The 26,547-nt window shown below is 43.3% G+C and overlaps 1 protein-coding gene across 1 annotated transcript; it reads right to left on the bottom strand.

The window, feature by feature from the left end:
• Positions 1–7,081: 7,081 nt before the first annotated feature.
• Positions 7,082–14,780, bottom strand: TLR7 (toll like receptor 7). Its single transcript, XM_082337889.1, has 2 exons — positions 14,607–14,780; positions 7,082–10,474 (listed from the first exon to the last, which is right to left on the bottom strand). The coding sequence occupies exons 1-2, from the start codon at positions 14,607–14,609 to the stop codon at positions 7,334–7,336; spliced, it is 3,144 nt and encodes a 1,047-aa protein (XP_082194015.1). The 5' UTR covers positions 14,610–14,780; the 3' UTR covers positions 7,082–7,333.
• Between the last annotated feature and the right edge of the window lie 11,767 nt (positions 14,781–26,547).

Below are 26,547 nucleotides of genomic sequence, written 5' to 3'. Positions count from 1 at the left end.
CTCAACAATACTCTTCCTCAAGAACAAAAATATATCAAATTCAGATTCCGGTCATGCTCCAGTTTGTATTGTTTCATTCTGCCAACATGCATTTTCCATTCAGTTATACTACAAGAAATTTTCCAATTCTGTCCATGAAAAATAACTGTATCATATTAATAAGGCACAACAGCTACTGTGCTCTACTGTAGGCTTGACAATATTTTGAGAGAGAGTGAGAACAAGACACAGAGAGAGAGAGGGAGAGGGAGAGGGAGAGGGAGAGAAGGAGAGAGAAGTTATCAGAAATTCTTTTAATTATCAGGAATTTATGAACAGGAGTTAATGTAATTTCAGACTATTTTTTTCCCTGCACACTATGCAGTATAAAACAAATCACAACAAATCACAGTTCAGGACACATAGAGGAAGACTTGGAAATGAGAGGGAAAGAACATAATAGATTCACAAGGCAATGAGGTATTAAGTGCTGTTTGCATGATATTCAGATTACTTCATCTTTCATTTAGGTGATCTTGGGTCTGCAGAATTTCCCTTGTCCTTCAATCCCTGCCTCTGCTCATCCTTCTTGAGCTTACACTCAGTGAAATGGCAACCCTACCTCCAGCCAAAGAGGACCAGCTAGGAGAATTTCCAAAGAGGCTTAGGCTCTGTTGTGCCCAGTTTGCCTTTAAACTCCTGGCTGAGCCCTCTGTCCTGCGGCAGAATCAGAAAAGTCTGTGTGGATAGGTATGAGAAAACGGTTGAGCCTGGTGGCCGAAACTGTGAGCTTTATTTTTCCAAATGAAACAACAGTAGAGAGCACTTGGGAGTCTGCAGCAGGTTGCCTCATGAAAGGACAGTCTAGACTGGAGAGTTCGACAGGTGGGGACATTCACACTACCCCTTTTTAGTCCCCCAGTGCAGGATTGTATAGGAGGAAGATATCTCCCCTGGGACTCCCTAGGAACAGCCTGGCTCCTCCTGGGGGTTGCTGCTTGGGGCAGGATTTGGGTTTGGGCACCCTGAAATGCTCCCTCTTAATTTTGGCATGCAGGCTAGCTGCCCACAGAAGGAGCAAGTGGAGGAGCATCTGCCCTTTTCCCTTGCCGCTCCTCCACTCAGGGTATCACCCGCACTAGTTCGAAGTGCCTTGCCATGAGAGATGAAAAGGAGAGCTTTTCTTTTTCTTTTTGAAAAGAAGAGCTGGCTTATCCAAGAGAAACAACTGCTTTCTCAGTATACATTAGTAAGTCACTCGTTGCATGTAAAATTACTAATATAAGAAAATACTTGAGAACAGTGCCAGACTCAGACTGTCAGTAAATTTTTTTTGTTCCTGAGAATAGGATACTACTTTGAGAAAATATGTTCCTTTCATGCTCTTAGGTTCCTCTTTCTTTAGAGCTAGTTATATATTTAGCTTGCCTTAAAAGTTCTGTTTCTTAAGGTTTTGTTGGTTTTTTTTTTCCTTTCAATACATAAACCACATTCTTTCTTTCTGTGAGATTTATTAACTGATTTTGGTATGCTGTTGACAAAAATAAATGAAACTTGGGTTGTTTGAAGAATCCTTGTTGTGGTCTGTGACATTAAAAATTACTCTTTTTTTTTTACAGCTGAAGTGTTTTTGTGTGTGTACATGTGTGTATATATATATAAAAATATATAAAACTGCTCTGGGATTAGTGTCTTTGATCAAAGGGCAGAGCCACAGAAGGGCTTAGCTGCTGCAAAGCTGAGCTCCGCCACAGCTACTCTTTGCAGAGGTGATTGCTCCTCTTTCTCTGCCACCTGCAGAGCTGCCCCCCTGCTGGCAGGTGCTCTGGGAGCAGGGTTAGAGCCAGAGAGGGTGCACATCACCCCTCAGAGCCCATGCATACACACACGTACAGCCGCATCAGTCTCAAGGAAATTCAAACCCAAAAATGTCGGTAGTCCAGAAGATTAGTTTTTCTGCCTGGCACTTTCTATGGCTGGATCTCACTTCAAAGCAGGGTTTCATTCACAGCCAGCTGTGGGAAGCTGAAGTAGAGGAGTCTGGGAAGGAGCAGTACTAAGAGGGAAACTGTTGTCTTTGATTTACTCCCTAAATGCATGTGGCAACTGTGACTGAGAAGTCTCTTACAGACATTGTTCCTGGTCCTTAAGAATGTGTTTAGGAAGCATTGCCCATGCTTGTAATGTTATTCCTTTTCTTAATTGGAATGAGAGAAAATAAGATGAGTAGAGTGGAGCATAAGTATTACACAAATAAAGTCACATCATAAGTTGTTCTTTATGTGCATCACTTACTCTGGGACATGTTTCACAATGTTTACAAAAATTAGAGTTACCCTTCAAAGTGCAGCGTGTTCCTCTCCCAGCCACCACTGAGCTGACATGCCCACCTACAACCCGCTGGCAGCACCCTCCGCCTTCCCTCTCCCTTTTGAGACCCAAATGAGGTGCACATCAAAACCAAAAACCAAGATAGTCATCCACATGAGGGGCTTCGTCTTTTCTCATACCAGATGCTAGAATGGGCCTTATGTAGAATTACAGGAGACATCCAGGGTGAAACAACAGAAAATGTGGTTCCAGTGATATCATAAGGCTGGAAGCTAAAGCCACGAGCTGCTACTTCCTCTGTCACCACACTGGTGTCTAAGTTTCCTGGAGTTAAGTATAGGCTATACATCACTTTTCTTTCCTCTTCTTGCAGCAGCCCAAATTGCTGGTTGGCTTTCGAAGACGAATTGTGCAGCTCTGGGATTTTGATGAGCTGATGCCACTGATGCATGAGGTCGGTTTTAGGACATAATAGCTTCTGTGACAGTGATGCTGTGGAACATCTGAGAGGAACGTGTGAGGTGAGAAACCACAGGGAATTATGGAAGGGCTTTAAGATTTGTTTTTCCAAAGGAGCAAGGGTCAATACAATTTTTTTTTGGAAGTTCTTGCTTTTGCATCACGAATGGGAGTTCAGGATAGATAAACAAAAGCACAGCTTAGTGATTGAGTTTCTCCTAGGTTAATACTAGAACTAAAAATAAGTCATAGTCCAAGGTAATTAGGTAATTAAGTTAAGAGATTTTATTATGAACAGAATGCAGCATTCAGCTGCAATGTTCAAGAGCATAATCTTGTATAATTCTTCCATATAGACTTGTGGATCCCAAATATTCTGGGTAAACCATGCGGAAGAATCATCTGCAAACAAGAAAACAAGAATATAAGGTAAAAACTCTCTTATTTTATGTTTCAGGAATTTTTCCTTTGTTCTTGTACACTAAGAGCGATTTGCCACTGAGGGATGTCAGTTAAAAATCAGATTTCAATTGAGTTCTTGAGTTAGCAAAGCAAAAACATAAAAATTAGGGCAGGAAAAGAAGACATATTCACAAAAAAAAAGTCTCATTGACAGTTTCTGTCTTTAATTGAAAAGTACTAAATCTGTAGGAAAATACCTGACTGGGCATGTGTATTTTTAAGCAACACATACTTCCAGAACCTCTCACTCTTGTGGAATCTTAATAAAATATTGATAAAATATGTGATGCCAGAGTTGCAGATATTACCATGTGGAGTATGACATAGATAAACCCAACAGCTAAGACAATGAGAATGGAACTTAGCTTGTAAAATGAAAGAAAATATTCAGAAAAAGATTTAGAAACCAAATGCAGAAACCTTCTGTTTTGCAAACTTGCTAGCTTTTCCATAATTATATAAATCTGTTGTCAGTCCTTCAAGAATGCCATTGCTAGAAAAAGACTGAGACTTTATTTCTTGAAATGTTTCTGAATTTGCATCAGCAAAGATGTTTTTGATTTTGTGGGTGTTTCTCTTTAAAAAAAGCTCAGTTACCTAGGTCTGCTTTTGCTCAGAATTTTGCCGTTAGCAGTATGTCTCGCTAACAATAAAGGAAGGAAAACAAAGTGCAGAGAGGTAAGGCCATGGATTTAGAACAGTGGCTATTCTGATACCACTTCTTTGGCTGAGGACTGTATATCTGGAAAAAAGATGCTCTCATCAAAGCACACCCACCCACCTCAGTTTTACAGAACTTAGTAGGGCTTCCTACTGGCTCATACTTTGCACACCAAAATTAAGAATTTCTCACCAGGTACACATTTGATTCTCAATTTTGGCTATTTTTCTAATGAAAGAATCCCACGTATAAATAACCTCTAAGTGCTCACTAAGCAAGGAATTCATGCAGGTTGCTTTCATATGTTGGATATCCAGATTCCCTTTTCAGTTTCAGCAGCAGCAGATGGACATAGTAGAAATTATTTGACTTCTGCATTTTTTTTCCCACTTATACTCCTGGAGGTAATGGTGGATTAATGTGTGTGTCTTTTGCATTTAGACACACAATTTATCTTCCCAAATTAGGAGGCTAACTTCCATATATACTCAATGAAGTTGAGCTCCTCCAGAGGTAACTGAGAAGAATTATAATCTGAATGACCTGAATATCTTGTTCAGAGTAAATGGAGAAATTTGGCTGATTTTTTCAGATGAACAGCCTGTCCCAGAACTTATTGCTACAGGCAGACACTTTCAGAACAAGATTGAGAAAACGAAATAGCAGGGGTTATTCAGAAGACAAAAAATATGTTCACTGTTTTGGAGGGCCTATTGAACCAAAATGTGATGTACTACAGACCAAGGGCTCCTGATATTCACAGAGTTTTTTTAAAGATGCTATTACGAAGTTTCTTTACAGGATATCATGTTTGCCACATAGCACCCCAACTTTATTGATGAACAAGGGCCTAAGCAAGCTAATGCGATGTTGAAATTAGTCCTCCAGAAGTCCCTTCTGACATAAATTATTCTCACAGGGAGACACCTGCATGTTCCTCATATGTCAGTTCTTAAAAATAGGGAGATCAAAGAGACAAAAGAGGATTTTATATTATATTAACCTATGCTATAAGTCAGGATGTTTCTTGCCAGTTTTCATTCATTATTCTTCTTGTGCCACAATAATTGTAGTAATATAAACAGCACATCTTTTCTGACGGTTCCACAAGAACTGTAAAAACTCGATAAATTTGCAAATATTCCTCTTCTTTTCTCTTCACCAATGCTGTAACCCCCGTCACAGAAGGCCACCAGATTTGTCAGGCAGTATTTGCCCTTAGTGAAGCCATGTTGGCTGTCACCAATCACCTCTCCCTTTTCCATGTGCCTTAGCATAGTTTCCAGGAGGATCTGCTCCATGGTCTTGCCAGGCACAGACGTGAGACTGACCAGCCTGTAGTTCCCCAGGTCTTCCTTTTTAGTGGGGGTTATGTTTCCCCTTTTCCAGTCACTGGGAAGTTCACCAGTCTGCCATGCCTTTTCAAGTATGATGGATAGTGGCTTAGCAACTTCATCTGCCAGTTCCCTCAGGACCCTTGGATACAGCTCAAGGTCCCATGGACTTGTGCACATTCAGGTTCCTTAGATGGTCTCAAACCTGATCTTCTCCTGCGGTGGGTGGTACTTCATTCTCCCAGTCCCTGCCTTTGGATTCTGTGAATTGGGTGGTGTGGCTAGAGCACTTGATGGTGAAGACCGAGGCAAAAAAGTACCTCGGCCTTCTCCATGTCGGTTGTAGCCAGGTCTCCTGTTTCACTCATCAGGGAGGGCACAGTTTCTTTCATCTTTGTTGTCTTATGTACCTGAAGAAACCCTTATTATTTTTTACATCCTAGTCAAGTTCAGCTTTGGCTGTGCCTTGGCTTTCCTGATCCCCTCCCTGCACTCCTGGGCCATATCCCTATAATCTCCCCAGGATGTGTATCCCTGCCTCCACTGCCTATGCATTTTGTTTGAGAGTTTTAGTTTGGCTAAGAGGTCATGGCTTAGCCAAGCTGGCCTCCTGCTCCCCCTTCCCAAATTCTTGCACATCGGGACTGAGAGCTCTTGCACCCTAAGAAAAATGTCTTTAAATATCTCCCAGCTCTCGTTCGCTCCGTTATCTCTGAGGGCAGTTTCCCAAGGAATCCCATGCGCTAGCACCCTAAACAGCCAAAAGGTTGGCTTTCTGAGGTTTAGGATGCTGACTCTACTTTTTACCCATCCTGTACCCCTCAACATTGAGAATTCTACCAGGGCACGATCGCTGCAGAAGGTTCGAAGCAGTTAAGAGTGTCGGTTTCCTGTCAGCCAGAGCTGTCACCAAGACTCGTTCCCAGAAAAGAAAAAGGGCTTTAAGAGAGAGGGAAGCAGCTTCCCAGACTGCTCTGCAGGCAGGAGTGCCCGGCAAGGTGAGAGTGCGCTGCTCCTCCCAAAACGGAGATCATCACAGCAAGCAGAGAGCCCGCCCATGCCACGCAGAGAGGTTTAGGCTGCCATTACAAAAGGCTTCAGCTGAAATACTGTCACATTCTCTTTTTTCTGTTTACGTTCCTTTCTTTGTTTTGCTTGATTTTCTCCATCTGCCTTATGCCTCTCCCTCAGCCTATCTGCTGCCCTGCTCCCCCTCCTCGCTCCCACGCAGGAGCTCCGTGCACAGGGACTCCCTTCATCTTGTCCCTCCTGACCCACAACCTTCTGAATTTGTTTCTCACATACCTTCCCATTTTAACCCATACACGTTCTTCAAAGTCTCTTCAGATCTATGAGCTCTTCGACCATGCGACAGCGGGAGAGCTCCTGTGCCACATCCAAGCCCCTGACAGCAGTCCCACCAGAACTTCCTTTCCCCAGCAATCAGGGCTGTTGCCCACTCAGACAGAAGCCGTAGGCTCAGCAGCTGTTAGCCCCAGATGAGAAGGTAATCATTCCTGCATTTTCCCGACTCCTAAAGTCAAAGCATGAGCTTTGCTTAGGGCACTTTCTGAGGCAAATGTGTCGGCAAATGCTTTTCTGGCTTTTCATAAATACACCAGACACAGAAACTATCATTTTCCATTAAAATCACATTTACTCCAACAGTGATCTGAACAGCAGCAACTTTAGGCATGGCCAAACTCCTCCCGGCAGTCTGTGTGCTAGAGTAAGCTGAGCAAGTGTCTCACCCACACTTGACCCAACCACGGGAGATGCCGGAGGCCTCCAGTGAACTGAAAGCTGGAAGTGGTGATTCTGTTCTAAACCAGGGACTTCCAGCGGGTAGTGCATCTTCTCTTGCTGGGCAGCAATCAGTGCCAAGCAAGGTGCATGTCAGCTAAACCTCTGTGCTGGCAGCAGTTTCTGTTCAATCTTGTCATAGCAAAACAAGTGAACCATCAGCTTTGGGACTAATTGTGCATTTCGTTTTGGGGTACAATACCACAATTACATTTATCCTCCATGCTTCGACAGTTTCTCCAAACGAAGCTTAGGATCTTTTGCTCACCGTGCATCATAACAGTATTCACCAGGAAGGGTAGAGCTAAACAGTTTCTTGGAGAAGCTTGTTGTAAGCCAGGGTATTGCTTGTAGCTATTGCATTTTTCAGGCACTGCCAGAAGTAGGGCTGAGATCGAGGGTTGGTTGGCCATTCCAGGACAGAACTTCTGCACAGCCTCTTCCTCAGCCGGACATAGCGGGACTTCTGCAGAACCTTCTCAAGAAATATCAAGATAATGACATCCATTTTTTCATCTAGAAGCCGCTGGTGGGCCATGTAAAATGTTGTCTTGAACCTGCCGCTTGTAATATACTTGTTGGTCAGCACAAATATGGTCTTTTTGCTCAGCTGAATGCTCTGCGAAAGGTTGTCAAAGACTGGCTGTCCTGGGAGCCAGTCCCTCTCCTCCAGGCATAAATTGAACTGTCTGGCTTTTTGATCTTCCAGCCTTTCAACCAGTTCTGTCAGCACCCACTCATTCACAGATGGATCTTTATTGTCATAGGCAACAAAAGCATCGTAGCAAGCATCTGGGAAAGATAAGCGCCGATAGCCCTTCAACTTGGCAGCGCAGTAATGATAACTATACCACACATCCCAGAAATAGAGATGGCTCGTCACGGTGAACACCATAAAGCCTAGGACAGTTGAAGCTGACAGAGCGTACAGGATCAAATACGAGGTGTCCAGCTCACAGGTATACAGATCCAGGAAAACCACGCTCCTTCCTTTATGTGCCCCTGGGCCAGCACAGGTCACGTCTGTGGCCAGGAGAGGAATAGTCACTTGAGTCTGATTGATCCACCAAACAAACCACACGGCATCACAGTTGCACTTGAAAGGATTGCCGTGCAAAAGCAGCATCCTCAGGTTGTTAATGACATTTTCAGGGAAGCTAGATTTCTTAATTATTTGGATCTTGTTTGAGCTGAGGTCCAAGTATTTCAATTTAAAAGCGCCTCTCAGAAAATGTTTGCTTAGCCGCTGAATGCGATTGTTTCGGAGCATCAGTTCTTGGAGCATTGAAGAGCAATTGGACAGTTCTCGGGGAACAGTAGCCAGAAGGTTATTGCTGAGGTCCAGAGTTACTAGTTTCTTCAGATGCTGGAGGTTTCCCCAGTTGAAACTCTTCAGCCGGTTATTGGTTAAGTTGAGGATCTTGAGTTCTGGAGGCATAGCTTCAAAAACACCATGAGGCAAAAAACTGAGTGAGTTGAAGGAAATATCCAGTTGTTCCAGGCTGGTCAGATTCTTGAAGAATGACAAGTATCTCGCATTCCCATCCATCCATAAAACATCTAAACGATTTCCTCTGAATTCCAAAATCTGAAGAGATTGGCTTTCTATTCCTGTGTTAATAGAGGTAGAAATCTCATTCTCGTTCATCATCAGCTTCTTCAGATAGGGCAAGTTTTTTGTAAAATTAAGCACGTGAGAAACACCTTCTGCCAGAAAATAATGTTTGTTATTGCTCAGGTCTAGAATTTCTAAAAGATTTAGCTCTTTGAAAGCAGTTGAGTATAGCAAGTCAATCCTGTTGTTAGAAAAATCCAGATACTTTAATCCAGACAAATGGTGGAATTCACTGCCATTTAAAGTTTGACTTATTGCATTATCTGACAAGTTGAGGCATCTGAGGAAACTAAGTCCCTGGAAGTCTGAGGGGTTAATAAAAAATATGTTGTTTCTGCTTAAATCCAGAGTTTCTCCATATTTCAGGCACTCCTCCTTAACTGAAGATTGGTAGGAAGCAGACTCTTTGTCTTTGGACCTGCAACTTCGCCCATACTCATCATACCTGAAATAATGCATCTCTCGTAATACTCGCCTGTTGTATTGTTCTGCTGAAATCCTAGGATTGGAGCAAAACCCATAAAAGTTGCTTTCACCTGAAGAAGGAGAAATTTTATTCACTGAGAGGTCTATGAATTTAAGAGCTGGGAATTCTTTGAACACTCTCAGGTCAGCAATTTTAATAAAGTTAGTGCCGAGATCCAACACTGTTAGGTTTCTAAGACTGAGCAAGGGATCTAGATTTCCTTTTCGCAGTTCTTTAAAGACATAACCCCTGAGCCTCAAGGTTTCCAGGTTAGACAGGGAGGAAAATGTCTTAGACAGATTCAGGGATGGAGAATACATCTGCAGCTCAAAATTAAAGGACAGATCAAGCTCTACAAGGCTGGGGATAAACTTCAGAAACTGAGCATCTCCAATCTCCTTCATGAGGAAATTTTGGGAGAGGTCAAGCTCTTTGAGATTCCTGATGTTTTTAAACCAGCTGCTGGGTATGCTCTGAAGAGAGTTACTGTGAAGTCGCAAAATTCTTAAATTTTCCAAGGAATAAAAAGCCTTTGCATGTATCTCAATTGCACTCTTGGGGCAGGGAATACAAGGGTATGGGGCATTATAGCAACGTGGGCAATTACCGCTTAGATCAAGAATTTCTAGGTTGTGAAGGGCACTTAAATCATGTTCTTGAATCACTTGAATCATGTTATTGTAAATATACAATTCCTTTAAAGTAGATGACAAATTGGATGGAATATGAGTTAAGTTGTTAGACTTCAGGGAGAGTACTGTTAATTTTTTCAGCTCCAGAAAGGCTGTTTTTTCAATTTCAAATGACACATTGCATGGATTGCGGTAGTAACAGTTCTGCCCCAGATACAATACTTCTATGTTTCCTAGCTCGGACAGATTGGCTTTGTGGATAGAAAAGATACTGTTCGCTTCCAGGCTCAGCAGACTTAAAGTGGCAGGAAGACCCCGGGGTATTTCCAACAGCTGGTTTGCATCCAAATACAACGACTTCAATCTTGTCAGGGCAGCAAAACTGCCATTCTCAATCTTCGGTCTCTTGGTGCACACGTGATCTTTGGGTCCCATTCTGACGGGCACACAGTTGCATCTGAAGTCAATCTCCACGAGGTTTTCTAGATGAGCAAAGGATGTGGGATTGATATGGGGGATATGGTTAATACTCAGGGTAAGGTTGGTAGCGTTTGGAGGGATCCCTCTGGGGACTTCCAGCAGATGCCGATCGGTGCAGTCCACTGTCACGGTACCTTCAGAGGCTTTAACATCACAGGGTAAACTTTTGGGAAACCAAGCTCCTGACAGCAGCATCGGAAATAGGAAGAGCAAGACAAACGGCAACACATTTGGTATCTTCACACGAAGTACCTAAGAATAAGGAAACAGGGAGGTATTAATTTAGTGCAATGAGAACATCTCATAGGCCATCACATCAACCACGTACTGGGTCAGACCAAAGATACTGCTAACCTGGAGTCCTGTGTCTCCGACTGGCTAGAAGTGGATGGGCAGGTAAGATTATAAGTTTGGGGAAGGCGTATGTTGGTAAATTTTCAAAACCACCCTGACTAACAGGCAAGTGCCTGATATGAATTTCACATTATCCTAAGGATTCTTCCTTTAGTAAGTGTCAGAATGGATGTATGGTTGACCTAAGCCAGTCAATGGCTATACTTCCATGTGGTTTAATACCAGCTTGCATTTTTACTGTCCAGTAAGGAGAGAGGGCCAAGAGGGCACTGTATCAATGTGAAGTGTAAAAATGAAAATCAAAGACGGACTTAAGATTGAGCGTGTCCCCTAAAAGACTAATAATCAGTAAAGAATCAGAGCCAAAATCCTACAGGCATTTAAAGAACCTTCCAAAACACGCTTTCTGTCTGTCAAGTCTTTTGGTCTTGTCTTCTTTATAGATTTGTGTGCATTGTGGGAAGACCAGTAAAGTTCTAATATTTCACAACATGCTAGCTACTTCCTCAGTAGCAGTCAGTGTCAAAGAAACCCTGTCCCTTTCCTCTACCACGATTTCCTTTCCCATTGCCAGGAAGCGCTACGGTGCTTTCTTCTTTTCAGCAGATCCTCAGAAAAAAGGCAACGTAGCTAAATGTCGCAGCCGGTAGCCATGACTATCATTCATACGATTACTCAGGGAAATCTAACGTGGACTAACCAGACCATGCCTGTGAATTCACATTTCATCATTTTCATCTCTTGTGAAGTCCTTTCTTAAGAATCAGAATAACCTTCGTTTGGTTTATAGCAATTCACGTTGGCAACTCACCCAGACAGAGGCCCCTGGGTAAGACAGTTCACCAGTGTCTTCCGTACGGTCTAACCAAACAACTTTAGAGGATGATTAACTTTTCTGATTTCCTGATGTAGGAAAGCACTTGGATGAAAATGATGAATGCGAATAATCAGAGTAAGTAGGGAGACAACTTGGAGAAGATAAAATGCATTCATTTGCTCCCACCATCTTAGCTTTTTTTTCAGAACTCTTTTTCCTCCACTAATATGGGCAGGGACGTGGAAGGGAGAAGGAAGGACTCTACCAGTGGTGATACCAATTACATGGAAAAGAAGGTCTTTCTTTGAAGGAAAAGGCCAAAGAAAAATCTGGATATGTTCTTGTAAATATTTTGCCTTCCTTCTTTTCCAAGGGACACACTATGTTCTGCATGTACTGTCTCTCACAGTATCCTCCTGGACAAAATGTCCAGCATACAGCTGGATAAACACATAATGCAATGGGTGTGCAATTGGCTGATGGGTCGGGCTCAAAGGGTTATAGCACATGGGGTTACATCGGGCTGGTGACCAGTCACTAGTGGAGTTCCGCAGGGATCCATCTTGGGGCCAGTGCTCTTCAATATCTTCATAAACGACTTGGATGCAGGACTGGATGGTTTGTTATCAAAGTTTGCCAATGACACAAAACTGGGAGGAGCTGTTGACACTCTCGAGGGCAGAGAGGCCCTGCAGAGAGATCTGGACAAATTAGAGAGCTGGGCAATCACCAACCGTATGAAGTTTAACAAGGGCAAGTGCCGGATTTTGCACCTGGGACATGACAACCCTGGATGTACATACAGACTGGGGAACGAGAGGCTGGAGAGCAGCCCCACAGAGAGGGATCTGGGGGTTCTGGTCGACGGCAAGTTAAACATGAGCCAACAGTGTGCCCTGGCAGGCAGGAGGGCCAGCCGTGTCCTAGGGTGCATCAAGCACTGTATTGGTAGCCGGTCGAGGGAGGTGATTGTCCCGCTCTACTCTGCACTGGTGTGGCCTCATCTTGAGTACTGTGTGCAGTTTTGGGCACCACAGTACGGAAAGGATACAAAGCTACCAGACAGTGTCCAGAGGAGAGCCACAAAGATGGTGAAGGGTTTAGAGGGGAAGCCGTACGAGGAGCGGCTGAAGTCACTTGGTCTGTTCAGCCTGGAGAAGAGGACGCTGAGGGGAGACCTCGTCATGGTCTACAGCTTCCTCACGAGGGAAGGACGAGGGGTGGGTACTGATCTCTTCTCCCTGATGATCAATGATAGGACCCGAGGGATCGGCAGGAAGATATGCCAGGGGCATTTCAGGTTGGACATTAGGAAAAGGTTCTTCACCCGAAGGGTAGTGGAGCATTAGAACAGGCTCCCCCAGGAGGTAGTTATGGATCCAAGCCTGACAACATTCAAGAAGCAATTGGACAACGCCCTCCGACATATGGTGTGATTTTTGGGGTTGTCGTATGCAGGGACAGGAGCTGGACTTGATGATCCTTGTGGGTCCCTCCCAACTCAGGATATTCTATGATTCCATGATTCTATGATTCAAAGACTTCATTAGACGAATAAAAAACCAAAGAGTGCCTCTCCTAACTGAATGGCCCATGGTGCCATGGCTCCTGCCTACCTCCATCTCTTGCTTTACCAGAACAACGTACCCCAGGGGTCAGGGTCATTAGCCAAGGCAGGTGCCCATGGAGCATGGCAGAGAGGTGGCGGGGAAACCGCAGAGACTCTTTGCACTGCAGGACTTGTCGGTCCATCACATGGATGCCATTGACCTTTATCTGTTGATGCACGCCACAGCAGACCGTGAAGTGCCAACCCTTGCCAGCCACGGACACGGTACCTGCAGCCACCAAGGGAAATACTGACAACCACCATGGATCAAACTCCAGCAGCCTGTCTTCCTTTAAAAGAAGGAAGGAAAACCTCTGCTGCTAACTGGGGGTGAAACCACAAATTTGCCACTCTTGAGGAAAAGTTAATTAAAATCAACCTTTAAAGATTTGCTAAACCAAATTAAACCTCTCTGTCCAAGCCCAAGAGCAGGACACGGGCAAGGTGAGATTGCAGTCTAGATCGCCACTAACTTTCTACATGAACTCATCCTCGGCCACTGCTGTCAGGCACTGAATTTTAGTCACTTACCCAAGTTCCTCAATTCATTGCCATCAACCTGGGCTGCACTGACATTAAAGAGAGAGCGGGAGAGAGGAGAAAGAGAGGCCCCTCTGCAGGCGTTGCTCAGCTCTGAACATGGAGAGAGCTCTGCCTGACTGTGCACCGCACAGAGACTAACACTGCACCTTTAGGTGCCTGAAATCAGGGACAATGAATCTGGGTCTTAAAAGCCTTCAGAAATATATTTGTAGGGTTCTTAAGAAGTCAAAAAATGCCTTTTGAGACATTCACAATGCTCAGATTTTGAGCTCTTACGGATTGTCGTATTTTTAGGAACTTGAGCGTTGTTGCAGAGCCAGCCTAGCTCCTACCATCTTTGTGCTTCATTTCTTTGTATATCCTTCTGTTTCCCAATACCCTTTTAATGCATTAGCTGTTTTAACTGTAAACTGTTACATTCTGGTGCTGTGTCTAACTATTTGCATATGTAACACCTTGGGTCTGTCATAGTACCAGAACAAATAAAAAAGATATTGTTTTAATTAGAAGAAACAAGCAACGCTGACTTGTGCAACCTCTGCAATGAGAAGCTAGTTTAAAAGCACAGCTAGAGTATTCATGTGAACTGTCCTTCTCTCCGTGATCTACGCTGGGCTTTATAAGAAGTCCAAAAAGCACTAATGTGCTGATATTAACTAGCACGTGCCCAAAGCCATAATGATTAAGGGTATTCTTCAAATACTCAGCAACAATACAGCTAGGTGTTTCTGAAGGAAGTTTTTCTGTAGGTGTTCCATATGTATTTTAAGAGGTGAAAGGGGGAAACGCTAGAGAAAAAAGAACCCCTTAAAAGTTAAAGCAATTAGAAAAGTCATTACTGTACTTGTTCTGTAGCACAGGAGTACAAATAAATGCTAGCCAGTTAGTATTAGTGCAAATGAATGCTTTTGTTTCCTGTCGTTCTGTATTGCAGCTTCTAGCCACAGTAACAAATTGGAATATTTAGAAAGCACAAAAGGAGAATAAGTTCTTGAAAGTCTTCCACAACGGTTCCAGTCAAAGAGGTGTAAGAGCAAATTTAAAATGAAAGTTTAACCTACCATTTTCTGTGTGCTTCCAGGTCTGGCAAATTTGTTGCTGGAGGAGACTGTAAATCAGAGCAGAAGAAAACAGCATAAAAGAGGTCCCCGCTGGTTCAGCTCAGGTGCGGAGGAGAGTATAGCATGACATAACTCACTCAAGAAAACAGCAGTAATCACTACTCTATCACTACTCTTCAGCTGTACTGCAGCTTGAGAAATAATTAAATGCGAAACAACTGCTACAACCTACTTCCTCAAACATTTGTACTTAAAAATAAAACAACAGTACCTCATTTACTCCTCCACCCCCCATAAAAATAACCGAATACTCTTGTTTTTTTCCTTTTAAACAAATTCTCATGACTCATACATCCACGCGCTTTTGTAACAAAAGTTTGGGGTTTTTTTCATTTTGGTCTGAAATAGGGAGGTCTGAAATGCTGCAGTTTGCTCTCTTCTTTGCTACTTGAACACAGTTTTCATTTGAAACTATTTTACCTGGCTACACTGTCATACCATAAAGAACTATAATAAGACCTACTCCAAGAAGATGAATATCCAAGCCACGGGGAACTCCAAAGGAGGGCAATTGCAAAATACTTGGTGAGAGAGCATGAGATTAATCAGCTAAGAGACAAATGTGTTACAAAGGGGTAACATTCACTTCAGAAAACTAAGATTTGCAGAGCTCAAGTTCCTTCTTTTCCCCCTCCCCTTTCTTAGTGTAACCTGCACAGAGATAGAAATTGTTAATTGATGTTAACAATATTTTAGATTTGGAAGTTCAGTAATATTATTATTATTGTTGTTGTTGTTCTTGTTAACAATATTTTAGATTTGAAAGTTTAGTATTATTATTATTATTGTTGTTGTTGTTGTTGTTATTATTATTATTATTAGGGGTGCATTTCTGCTGCAAATAACTTCAAGAACTGGGACAAATCTCTTTTAAGCTGAATACTTTGTGGAAGAAATGTCTATTAAGTGAATGGGACTTCACGAAAGGGAAGCAAAATAAACCAAGCAAAAAGGATAATGGTAAGGGCATAGGGAACAGCATACAAAAAAGATGAAAACTGCACGGGAGAGTGTGGAAGGAACCAAGGTCAAGATGACATGGATAGACTTAAGCTGGTGACAATCCAGCATTTCACGGAACATGGTGTCTGAGAGTTTCTTACTTCAAAGTTTCTATGCTTAGCACGACAGACTAGTTCAATGGTTAGGATATTTATTAGGTGGGGTGGTTTTTTTCATGTCTTCTTTCCCTACATACTTTTCTTTACATTTTAAATAGCAGTTCATAATTTCTCTGACTGTGGTGGAGCTGAGGAACCCATTTTGGAAGACTAGAACCTGACGAATGAACAGGGAAAGACTTGCAATCATACTTTAAAATTCCCTGGGTTTAGTGGCCGAGTCACACAGACATAAACGAAACCAAGAAAGCGTATGGCATCATTAGCATTTTAATCAAGGCCTGGGAAAGGGCTCATGAATTCACTACAGGTTCAGGACTATATTGCTCACCTTTATGCCTGATTACTAATAGTACTGTAATAAGATACGATTCCTCTGCTATTTACTGGTAACTGGATTTTTCTTTTCACACCAGATGCGCTGAGGTTTTCATTGGGCGTTATTAGAACTACTGCAGACGTCTCACTAAAATCCTGCTGTGTTCTGCAAGGCCATTCAATGCATTTCTGGTAGGAGGAAAGCATTCGTTGCAAACACCCCACACTAGCTATTCCACGCCGAATATTTCACAGATTGTATGCACCAAAAGAGAAAGTTAGCTTCCACGCACTTATAGCTATTCACCGTATTGTAAAGCAAATGTGCTTAATTAATTGTGAAATCAGAGAACGACTTGGCACAAGCTGGATTGTGAAAGTGGATTTCTTCAAGCGCCTGCCCATGTCCCTGCTATTTGACACTGGAACACTGCTTAAACACGAGATGCTTAATGCCCACTCGCTTTGGTTGTAAGTAGATTTTCTAAAGCACAGTGTCCAGTCACCCCACCCTGTAATTTTTGACAGGTGCTCAGTGCCTTTGGAGATCTCCCTTGCAGTCTATACCTACAAACTTTAGAAATTTTAATAGCTGTACCGACACTTTGCCTTTTCTTTTGGACTAAGGTTGATTTTATTTTTTTCATACTAGGAACTTGCTGTCACCCAGCCAAGAGCGTATGAGTTTCAATTCCGTGCAGAGTGAAACTGCAACTTTAGCTGAACGCTAATAGAAACGCACAGCGCTTTATTGCTTTTTTTTTAACCTAAAAGAAATGCGAGAAGCAAAATACAGCAATATTTCTCTTCAAAAGGTGGGGGTAAATGCAGGGGAGCTCAGCAGTCCAGAACTTCAGAACTATAACTTGATTTTTAGAGGCACAGGGAGTCACTGATTTACTGATTTTAAAAGTTCAGGTTTCCCTCAGACATTGTGCAAAACTTCTTTTGCCTCCAGTGAAACGCAAAGTAACCGAAAGCAGAAAAGTACTTCCTACTGCACCACGTGCTAGGGGAGCACCCACTGGTAACAACACATGTATTTTGCCTCCTCTGTCAGCAAGCACTATAATGTAAAGTAGAGCAGGAGTCTTTAATTGCCTTGATCCTTCATCTACTGGTCTGGTTTTCAGTTAGATTGAAATTGGACTGGTGAACATTCAGTTTTCTTTTTTTTCTCTTCTAAATGAAAGCTTACAGCAAGTTGCTTTAGTTTGTTTATCAAAATCAGGATTCTACTGTGTTTATCTTAAAGCTGGGTCGTTTACTTGAAGTCTTAAAGGCTTGCAGTATTGTCTTTTCTCTAATGTGCTAATGCTCATACTAATAATTATGATACAGCCCCATGTGTTCATGGTTACTACGACGTTCCGTGTAACATTGCATAATTTACCCAGGAAATTATCAGAGATAAGTTGCTCAATTTTTGAAATACATAAGTTAACTCTTTAAACTGATGTAGACAGATGTACGAAAAGAACCACAAAGTGAAATGGATAGCAAAATTGAGGAAATGATAACAAAATCACTTGCAGAAGCCCTAAGGGATTTTAAAAATGAAGGAACCCTTCTGATAGCTGTTGCAGAAATGTGTTTGCAGGCACTGAAAAATAACCAAAACAATGAATGGAAGACAACAGAGAAGACTGGCCTACAACAAGGGCAGAGGAAGCCCTTCATCCACTAGGCGGGTGACCTATCAAATTAGTTAAACAAGACTTTCCTTTTGTGATCCCATGTTGACTGTGCCTAATGATTGCATTATTCTTTAAATGCCTTTCAATAGTACCCAGTATAATCCTTGCCATAATTTTTCCAGGAATTGAGGTTGGACTGACATGTCTGTAGTTCCCTGAGTCTTCCCTCTACGCCCTTTTTGTAGATCGGAATAACATTGGCTAGCTTCCAGTCAGCAGGGACCTCCCCAGTACCTTTGGTAGATGATCGAGAGGGGTCCTGCCATAACAGCCACTAGCCCTTTCAGATCTGTGGGATGAATCCCATCAGGCCCCATGGACTTCTGAACATTCAGCTGATACAGCTGGTCCCTTAGATTTTCAGTGTCCACAAATGGAAAGTCACTGTTCCCACACTTGTGGTCCTCCGACTCAGGGGACTGTGCAGCCCAAGGTCTATGAATATTGTGGCCCATGGAGAAGGTCATGTGGGAACAGGTGCACCTCTAAGTGACTGTGGCTGTGGATAAATCCCTGCCACAGCAGGTATACCCCTGGAGAGACTGTGGCTCATAGACAAGGCTCCGCTTGGAGCAGGTAAACCCCTAAGGGACTACAGTCTGTGGATAAGTCCAAGCTGAAGCAGGGGCAAGGGGAGGAGTCCATTGCAGTGTTAAACCCAATGGTCTGGTCCAAAGGGGCCAGGGGTGGAGATTGTAATGGAAATACCTTTAAATTGTTGTAACCCAGGATTTGAGTTGCATGTTATGAGAATTACTATAACAGGAACCCCTTGTTGCTAGCCAGGCTAGGAGCAAGGGGAGGAGTTCATTGCAATGTTAATCCTGGCCCAAAGTGGCCAGGGGTGGAGATTGTAATGGAAATACCTTTAAATTGTTGTAACCCATGATCTGAGTTGCATGTTATAGGAATTACCATAGCAGGAACCACCTGAACAAATGGAGGAGAAGCCTTACAAGAAGCAGTGCAAGTGCAGCAGTAACCCGACCTGAGCTGGCTTTGGTGCCCAATAACTCCACGCAACACACCACCTCTCCTGTCCTGAGTGATCACCATCACCGATGGAGCCCAGTCACGGACTAAATGAACCCAATGGACATTATGTGGACATTTGTGGATGTTTATGGACATTTTACAGACATTTTACAGGAGTGGTCCATAGAATAAGTGGGGTGGTGGTTAATGAGGATGTATTGGATAATGTGGGACCTGAGCATGACGTAAATGGTATGGAATAAGGGGTGGATACTGTCCTGGTTTCAGCTGGGATAGAGTTAATTTTCTTCTTAGTAGCTGGTAGAGTGCTGTGTTTTGGATTTAGGATGAGAATAATGTTGATAAGACACTGATGTTTTGGTTCTTGCTGAGTAGAGTTTACACCAGTCAAGGACTTTTTAGCTTCTTGTGCTCTGCCAGGTGCATAAGAAGCTGGGAGGGAGCATAGCTAGGACAGCTGACCCAGACTGGCCAAAGGGCTATTCCATACCATATGACATCATGCTCAGTATATAAGCTGGGGGAAGAAGAAGGAAGGGGGGGACATTGGGTGTGATGGCGTTTGTCTTCCCAAGTAACCGTTACGCGTGATGGAGCCCTGCTTTCCTGGAGATGGCTGAACACCTGCCTGCCGATGGGAAGTAGTGAATGAATTCCTTGCTTTGCTTTGCTTGTGCGTGTGGCTTTTGCTTTACCTATTAAACTGTCTTTATCTCAACCCATGAGTTTTCTCACTTTTACTCTTCCGATTCTCTCCCCCATCCCACCGGGGGGGAGTGAGCGAGCGGCTGTGTGGTGCTTAGTTGCTGGCTGGGGTTAAACCACGACAAGACTGAGGAAAAAAATGCATTGAATGCCTCCACTTTGTTTTCATCCCTATTAATCAGATGACCATCTTCAACAAGTGTCAGTCCAATGTTTTCTTTAGACCTCCTCTTGCTATTAACATACTTTATAAAGCCCTTCTTGTTATCTATCTGAAGCAACACTGGCCAGTTTCAACCCTAATTGAGCTTTGGCCTTTCGTGTCTTCTCCCTGCATAAACGAACCACAGCTCTGTACTCTTCCTGCAAAGCCTGACCTCACTTCCAGAGATCATACAATTTCTTTTTCCTCTTGAGCTCCACAAGGAGTTCCCTGTTCAGCCAAGCTGCTCTTCTGCCCTGCTTGCTTGACTTTCAGCACAGTGGAATTGCCTGCTCCTGTGCTTCTAAAAGGTGGTTCTTAAAGACTGACCAGCACTCATGGACTCCTAAGCCCTCAAAAGCAGATTCCCAGGGTACTCTGCTAAATAGCTCCCTGAATAGCTTAAAGTTTGCTCTCCTCAAGTCCATGGTAGCAACTCTGCTGTCCTTTTTTTCTTATTACAGTGAAAATTTTAAACTCAACTATTTCATGATCACTGTGGCCAAGATAGCCAGCTACCATCACATCCCCCATAAGTCCCTCTCTATTCACAAATAGCAAGTCTAGGAGGGCACCTTTCATAGTTGGCTCACTAAGTACTTGTGACAAGGAGCTATCTCATACAAACTTCAAGAATTTCCAAGACCTGCTCATCACAGCAGTATGACATTCCCAGTTGATGTCTGGGAAGTGGAAATCTCTCATAAGGACAAGGGCTACCCATCCAGAAATTTCTCCTAATTGCCTATAGAATAACTCATCAGTGCTTACATCATGGCTGGGTGATCGGTAGTAGACACCCACTACAACATCTCCTTTGTTTTCTGTTCCCCTAATCCTTACCCAGGGGCTCTCAACCACATCATCACCAACTGTAAGGGCTGTGCAATCAAACCTCTCCCTTTTACATGTAGTGTGACACCTCCACCTTGCCTGCCCTGCTTATCCCTCCTGAACAGCCTGTAGCCCTCCATCCCAGCACTCCAATCATGTGACTCATTCCACCAAGTCTCACTAATACCAATGATATCGTAGCTCTGGGAGATGACCAACACTTCCAGTTCATCCTGTTTCCCTCTCATACTATGTGCATTGGTGTGCTTTTCAGATACGCTCCTGAGACCTCTGTGCTCCCAGGAGCAGTGTAAATGTTCCCACTAGGACTGCCACCCTCTGGTGATGTCATGCCAATCCTTGGCTTACCTACTGCAGTCCTGTTGGTATCCCCTTCCCCCAACGATTCTAGTTTAAAACTCTCTTGATCAGCCCTGCCATCTTACTCCCAAAGGCTCGTTTTCCTCATCGGGACAGGTGGTCCCGTCAGGCCCCAACATACCTTGTCTCTCGAAGGCTCTTCCATTGTTTAAAAAACCCAAAGTTTTGGCAGAGGCACCAATGCTGGAGCCGGGTATTGATATCCTGGGCTCACCTGTTTCTTCCAAGGTCTTCGCCCATTACTGGGAGGAATGCTACCTGTGCTCCTGAATTTTTTAGCATTCTTCCCAGGGCTCTGAAGTCTCTTTTAATTGACCTCAGACTTTTTGTTGTGACATCCTTTGTATCCACTTGAACTAGGCTCTTCAGTCTTGTGGTGACATCCCTAATTTGGGCTCCAGGAAGGCAGCAAACTTCCCTGAAGTGGGTCCACTCTGCAAACAGGTGCTTCCACTCCTCACAGGAGGGAATCGCCAATGACCATAACTTGCCGTTGTTTCTTCTTGGTGCTGGTCTTAATGCAGGTTTTGTTACGAGGGGTTGGTCTATCTGATCTTGGCAAGACTGCTTGCGCAGGTTCCTCCTCTTTCTCATTATGTACTTCATCTACTGTACCGAGGGCCTCATACCTGTTCTGTAAGGGTATCTCAGAGGGTAACTTAGGGTAAGGAGGGGTTTCTCTTACTGCTTTGTGTTGTAACCTTCTTCCACCCCTCGTTATCCCTTGTGACACTGCCTTCCTCCTGGCACAAAGCAGATCCAGGACCTGCCTCTGTAGTGGCCGTGCTGAGTTGGCTTCTATGCAACATAAATGGCACAGTATGGCTCCACTGATCAATCATCTCCCTCTCAGACTCAGGAATACTCTTCAGTCTGATCACCTCCTCCTGCAGCTCAGTGACCAAGCAGAGCAGTTCATCAATCTGGTCACACTTGTCACAGTCTTGCTCACAATCACTTTCCACCTCTAGGAATATCCCTTCACACATCCCACAGCCAGCAACCTGAGTGGTCAAATGCGTCAACAGGAGCTCTGTCTGTGTGGCTGCATTGATTCTATCAGGTGCTAGAAGCTCAGGAGAAGCAGGGGAGACTGCTTTTTGCTGGGTGGTCGCCATGCTGCCACTGCCATGTGCCTGCCCACTACCGTGCACCTGCCCTGTTTCCTGTAACTGAAAGTGAGTTACCTTCAAGGGAGGTAGTAGGCATCCAGAAATACCTGAAATAAGATCCAAGCTCTCCAGGGTCAGCAATGCAACTACACCTCTCCCATTTCCCCCTTCCTAAGGGGACAATCAGATAGGGTAGCCAGAGAGGGCATTGCTGCCTTCCTCTGAGGGATGATGATGAGGAGAAGTGCTAAGGCAGTAATGCTGGAAGTGGTGATACACGCTAATGTAGGAACTGCTGGCAAATCACACAACCGGCAGGTTCAGAGGAGTTTGGGCACTTGTGAATTGGATATGCTCAAGTCCTATTTCTTAGCAATGAAGTGACTAGCCCGCAGGACCACCTCAATTGGAAAAGTTGCAGGTATGTAATCCTGCCATGGTTTATGAAGTCATTCTCAGGCAAGAACACTGAGGGAGCACTGGAACAGCCCCTACAGAACAACGTGGAACCCAGACACTGATGGACCTGACCAAATCACATAGCAGGAAAGCAGCTCCATACAGAATAAAGGCTTAAGGTTAGGGCAAGCAAGCAACTGTAACAAGACTCATATTAAGCATGCAAGTGTGTCGATTCATGGGCTTCTAGAGACCATGGAACATGGTACTGTCATTTATTATAGGGCTTGATATTGCCTTTTAAAAAACTGTGCACGACATTTTTATAGGAGAGGGCTACAACTCAACAGAGGTTATTTAGATCCTAATTTCAGGGACTGCAATTGATATGGATTGATTTCTTTTCTCCCTCTATGTATATTTTTACAAATAAACAATATAGATATTTCTGTTAGAAACCACGGAAGCTCCTGAGAACAGTCACATAGGACTTAGGGCTTCTCTGCTAAAGAAGGTGGCAGGATCAATAGCCCAACTGAAGTGCATCTACACCAATGCACCAGCATGGGCAACAAAGAGGAGGAGTTGGAAGCCATTGCGCAGCTGAAAAACTGTGATACAGTTGCAATCATGGAAACATGGTGGGATGACTTGCACAACTGGAGTGCTGCAATGGATGGCTATGAACATTTCAGAAGGGATGGGCAAGGCAGGAGAGGTGGTGGGGTAGCCCTGTATATTAGGGAGTGTTTTGACTGTCTAGAGCTTGATGATGGTGATGAAAGGGTTGAGTGTTTATGGGTAAGAATCAGGGGGAAGGCCAACAAGGCAGATATCCTGGTGGGAGTCTGTTATAGACCACCCAACAAGGATGAAGAGACAGATGAAATATTCTATAAGCAGCTGGGAGAAGTCTAACTATCACTAGCCCTTGTTCTCATGGGGGACTTCAACTTACCAGGCATCTGCTGGAAATACAATACAGCGGAGAGGAAACAGTCCAGGACGTTCCTCGACTGCGTGGAAGATAGATAACTTTTTGACACAGCTGGTGAGTGAGCCAACCAGGGGAGGTGCCTCGCTGGACCTGTTGTTTGTGAACAGAGAAGGACTGGTGGGTGATGTGATGGTTGGAGGCCATCTTGGGCACAGCAATCGCAAAATGATAGTTTTCGATTCTTAGAGAAGTAAGGAGAGGGGTTAGCAAAACTGCCACCTTGGACTTCTGGAGGGCAGACTTCGGCCTGTTTAGGAGCCTGGTTGACAGAGTCCCTTGAGAGGCAGCCGTGAAGGGCAAAGGAGTCCAGGAAGGCTGGACACTCTTCAAGAAGGAAATCTTACAGGTGCAGGAGCAGGCCATCCCTGTGTGCCGAAAAGATGAGCTGGTGGGAAAGAAGACCGGCCTGGCTGAACAGAGAGCTTTGGCTGGAACTCAGGAAAAAAAGGAGAGTTTATGACCTTTGGAAGAAGGGGCAGACAACTCAGGAGGACTACAAAGATGCTGTGAGGTTATGAACAGAGAAAATTAGAAGGGCCAAAGCCCAACTAGAACTTAATTTGGCTACTGCGGTAAAAGACAACAAAAAATGTTTCTATAAATATATTAACAACAAAAGGAGGGCTAAGGAGAAACTGGATCCCTTAGTGGATGCAGGGGGAAACATAGTGACAAAGGATAAGGAAAAGGCTAAGGTACTTAATGCCTTCTTTGCCTCAGTCTTTAATAGTCAGACCAGTTGTTCTCATGGTACCCAGCCCCCTGAGATAGAAGACAGGGAGCAGAATGAAGCTCCCATAATGCAAGGGGAAATGGTTAGCAACCTGCTACACCACTTAGACACACACAGGTCTGTGGGGCCGGATGGGATCCGCCCAAGGGTACTGAGGGAGCTGGCGGAGGTGCTCACCAAGACACTTTCCATCATCTGTCAGCAGTCCTGGCTAACTGGGCAGGTCCCAGTTGACTGGAGGTTAGCAAATGTGACACACATCTAAAAGCAGAGCCAGAAGGAGGATCTGAGAACTACAGGCCTGTCAGCCTGACCTCAGCACTGGAGAAGGTCATCCCAAGTGCCATCACGTGGCACATACAGGACAACCAGGTGATCAGGCCCAGTCAGCATGGGTTTATGAAAGGCAGGTCCTGCTTGACTAACCTAATCTTCTATGACAAGGTGACCCGCCTAGTGGATGAGGGAAAGGCTGTGGACATTGCCTAGACTTTAGTAAAGCCTTCGACACTGTTTCCCACAGCATTCTCCTGGAGAAACTGGCTGCTCATGGCTTGGATAGGCTTACACTTCGACTGCTCATAAAGCGTTAACTCAAACTCCCAATGAAATTTAAACATTGCATCCCTTCTGTCAGACCATAAAAAGAAGGAGAAGGATGATCTTATTATAAAGATGTGTACCAGTCTAGTGTGATTAACAGTTCATCCTTATAGCCAAGACAGCTAGAGCATGATTTATGAGCAAGGGTTGCATAAGAATCATTCTTCCCTATTCGACCTGTGCAAGGCATGGTCTCTAAAAAAAAAAAAGAGTATCAAAAGAATAAACGCATAAGCAATCTCTCGGCAGAAGTAGTTTTCAAGTTTTATGTACAATACTTGTGCACAGTAAAGGCAAACAATTCAGCTTTTTGTTTGTAACAAAGATCTGATCTATAAAACAAAGATCTGATCTATAAAACAAAGATCTGATCTATAAAACAATTGATACTGTGCATTAAAAGTATTGTATACCTTTTGCATAGTAATAAGGTCTAAACTTTGGTATAATTATGTGGCCACAGACTTGGTTTTAACAACTTAACTGTGAAGTAATATTTTTCAAGACAATAGGTTAAGTAATCTTACATTTAAAAAAGTTCTTTACCGAATAAAACAATAATGTAAATTCATTTTCATTGTGATATAATGTATTTTTGAAAACTCAACTGTAATGAGGAATTCCTCTGAGAACTAGTGGCTGAACTGAATTGTCTTCACAATATCTTATATACCCCATTTCTGTATTCATCGCTGAAAGCAGTACAGGTGAAATTCTGTTTTACTCATTTTCATATAGGAAAAAGAAACCCCCATATAAAGACAAAATAGATTAATTCTCAGAGAAACCAAAAGAATAGCCTGTCTGCAGACTGTCCTAAATGGAATGGAAAAATCCATTTTATAATACAACATTGTATCATTATAAATATATCCCAGAATAAGCAAGGCAGGGTGAAATAAGGCTATTTTTTATGCAGCTTCACAGTAAAGAAACATCTCTCAAGCATGGCACGTGCTTTTGTAATTAACAACTGCAATTTCAGGTAGGAAATTGAGTTTTCCCATGATCTAGGTGCAGGAACACTATCTTAATACACACAAACTCTTCCTTTCCAGCAGGAAGACTGAAAAGGCTTCATGGAAGGATTCAAAGACCTAAAATTACAATATTAGATTTGTTTTTTTTCCCCCAGAATCCATTACTGACTGCATTACCAGTACTTAACCATTAGCTTTCTCAGCATACAAGAGGCAAAACTGTTTTCATAATGATTTTAATTCTCTAATGTTAAAGTATTCGAGACTAGTTAGTCTACCATAGTTCACTGGCTGCACTGTAAAGTATTGTGGTACTTTGTAATAGAAACCTGAAGCTCTATTGACTGTGCAGTTTGGAAAAAAATAAAAGTATTTTTGGATACTTTTTAATCACTAAATGTGAGTAGACCCCAGCTTGTATAAATATAAGTATGTTTAAATTTGCTGTTTGGACTTTGCATAGTGAAGCTTTACAATATTAACAGGAAAACTGCTATGAAATGATTCATACAATCACAATCAAGGAATGTCAAAAACTACACAGAAAAAATGAGATTTAAACCAAACTGCTCATGATTAAAGATTGGTCCTTATTATTGAAACACGTGAAATGAATCATCCCAGGAATACCGAAACATTAATCTTGCTACTGAAGACAGTAACTGCACAGAATAGATGTTAAGCAAACGACTTAATGTAATGAGAGCTTTACAAAAGGAAATAGCAGCCACATATATCTTGTGGAAAAAAGAACATGAAGTCTATGAAACACAGTTAATACTATGTATGTGTCAACGGTTCCT

The sequence above is a fragment of the Platalea leucorodia genome, assembly GCF_965183815.1.
Source record: "Platalea leucorodia genome assembly, chromosome: 2".
Lineage (NCBI taxonomy): Eukaryota > Metazoa > Chordata > Aves > Pelecaniformes > Threskiornithidae > Platalea > Platalea leucorodia.
This window is presented reverse-complemented; position numbering and strand designations above follow the sequence as displayed.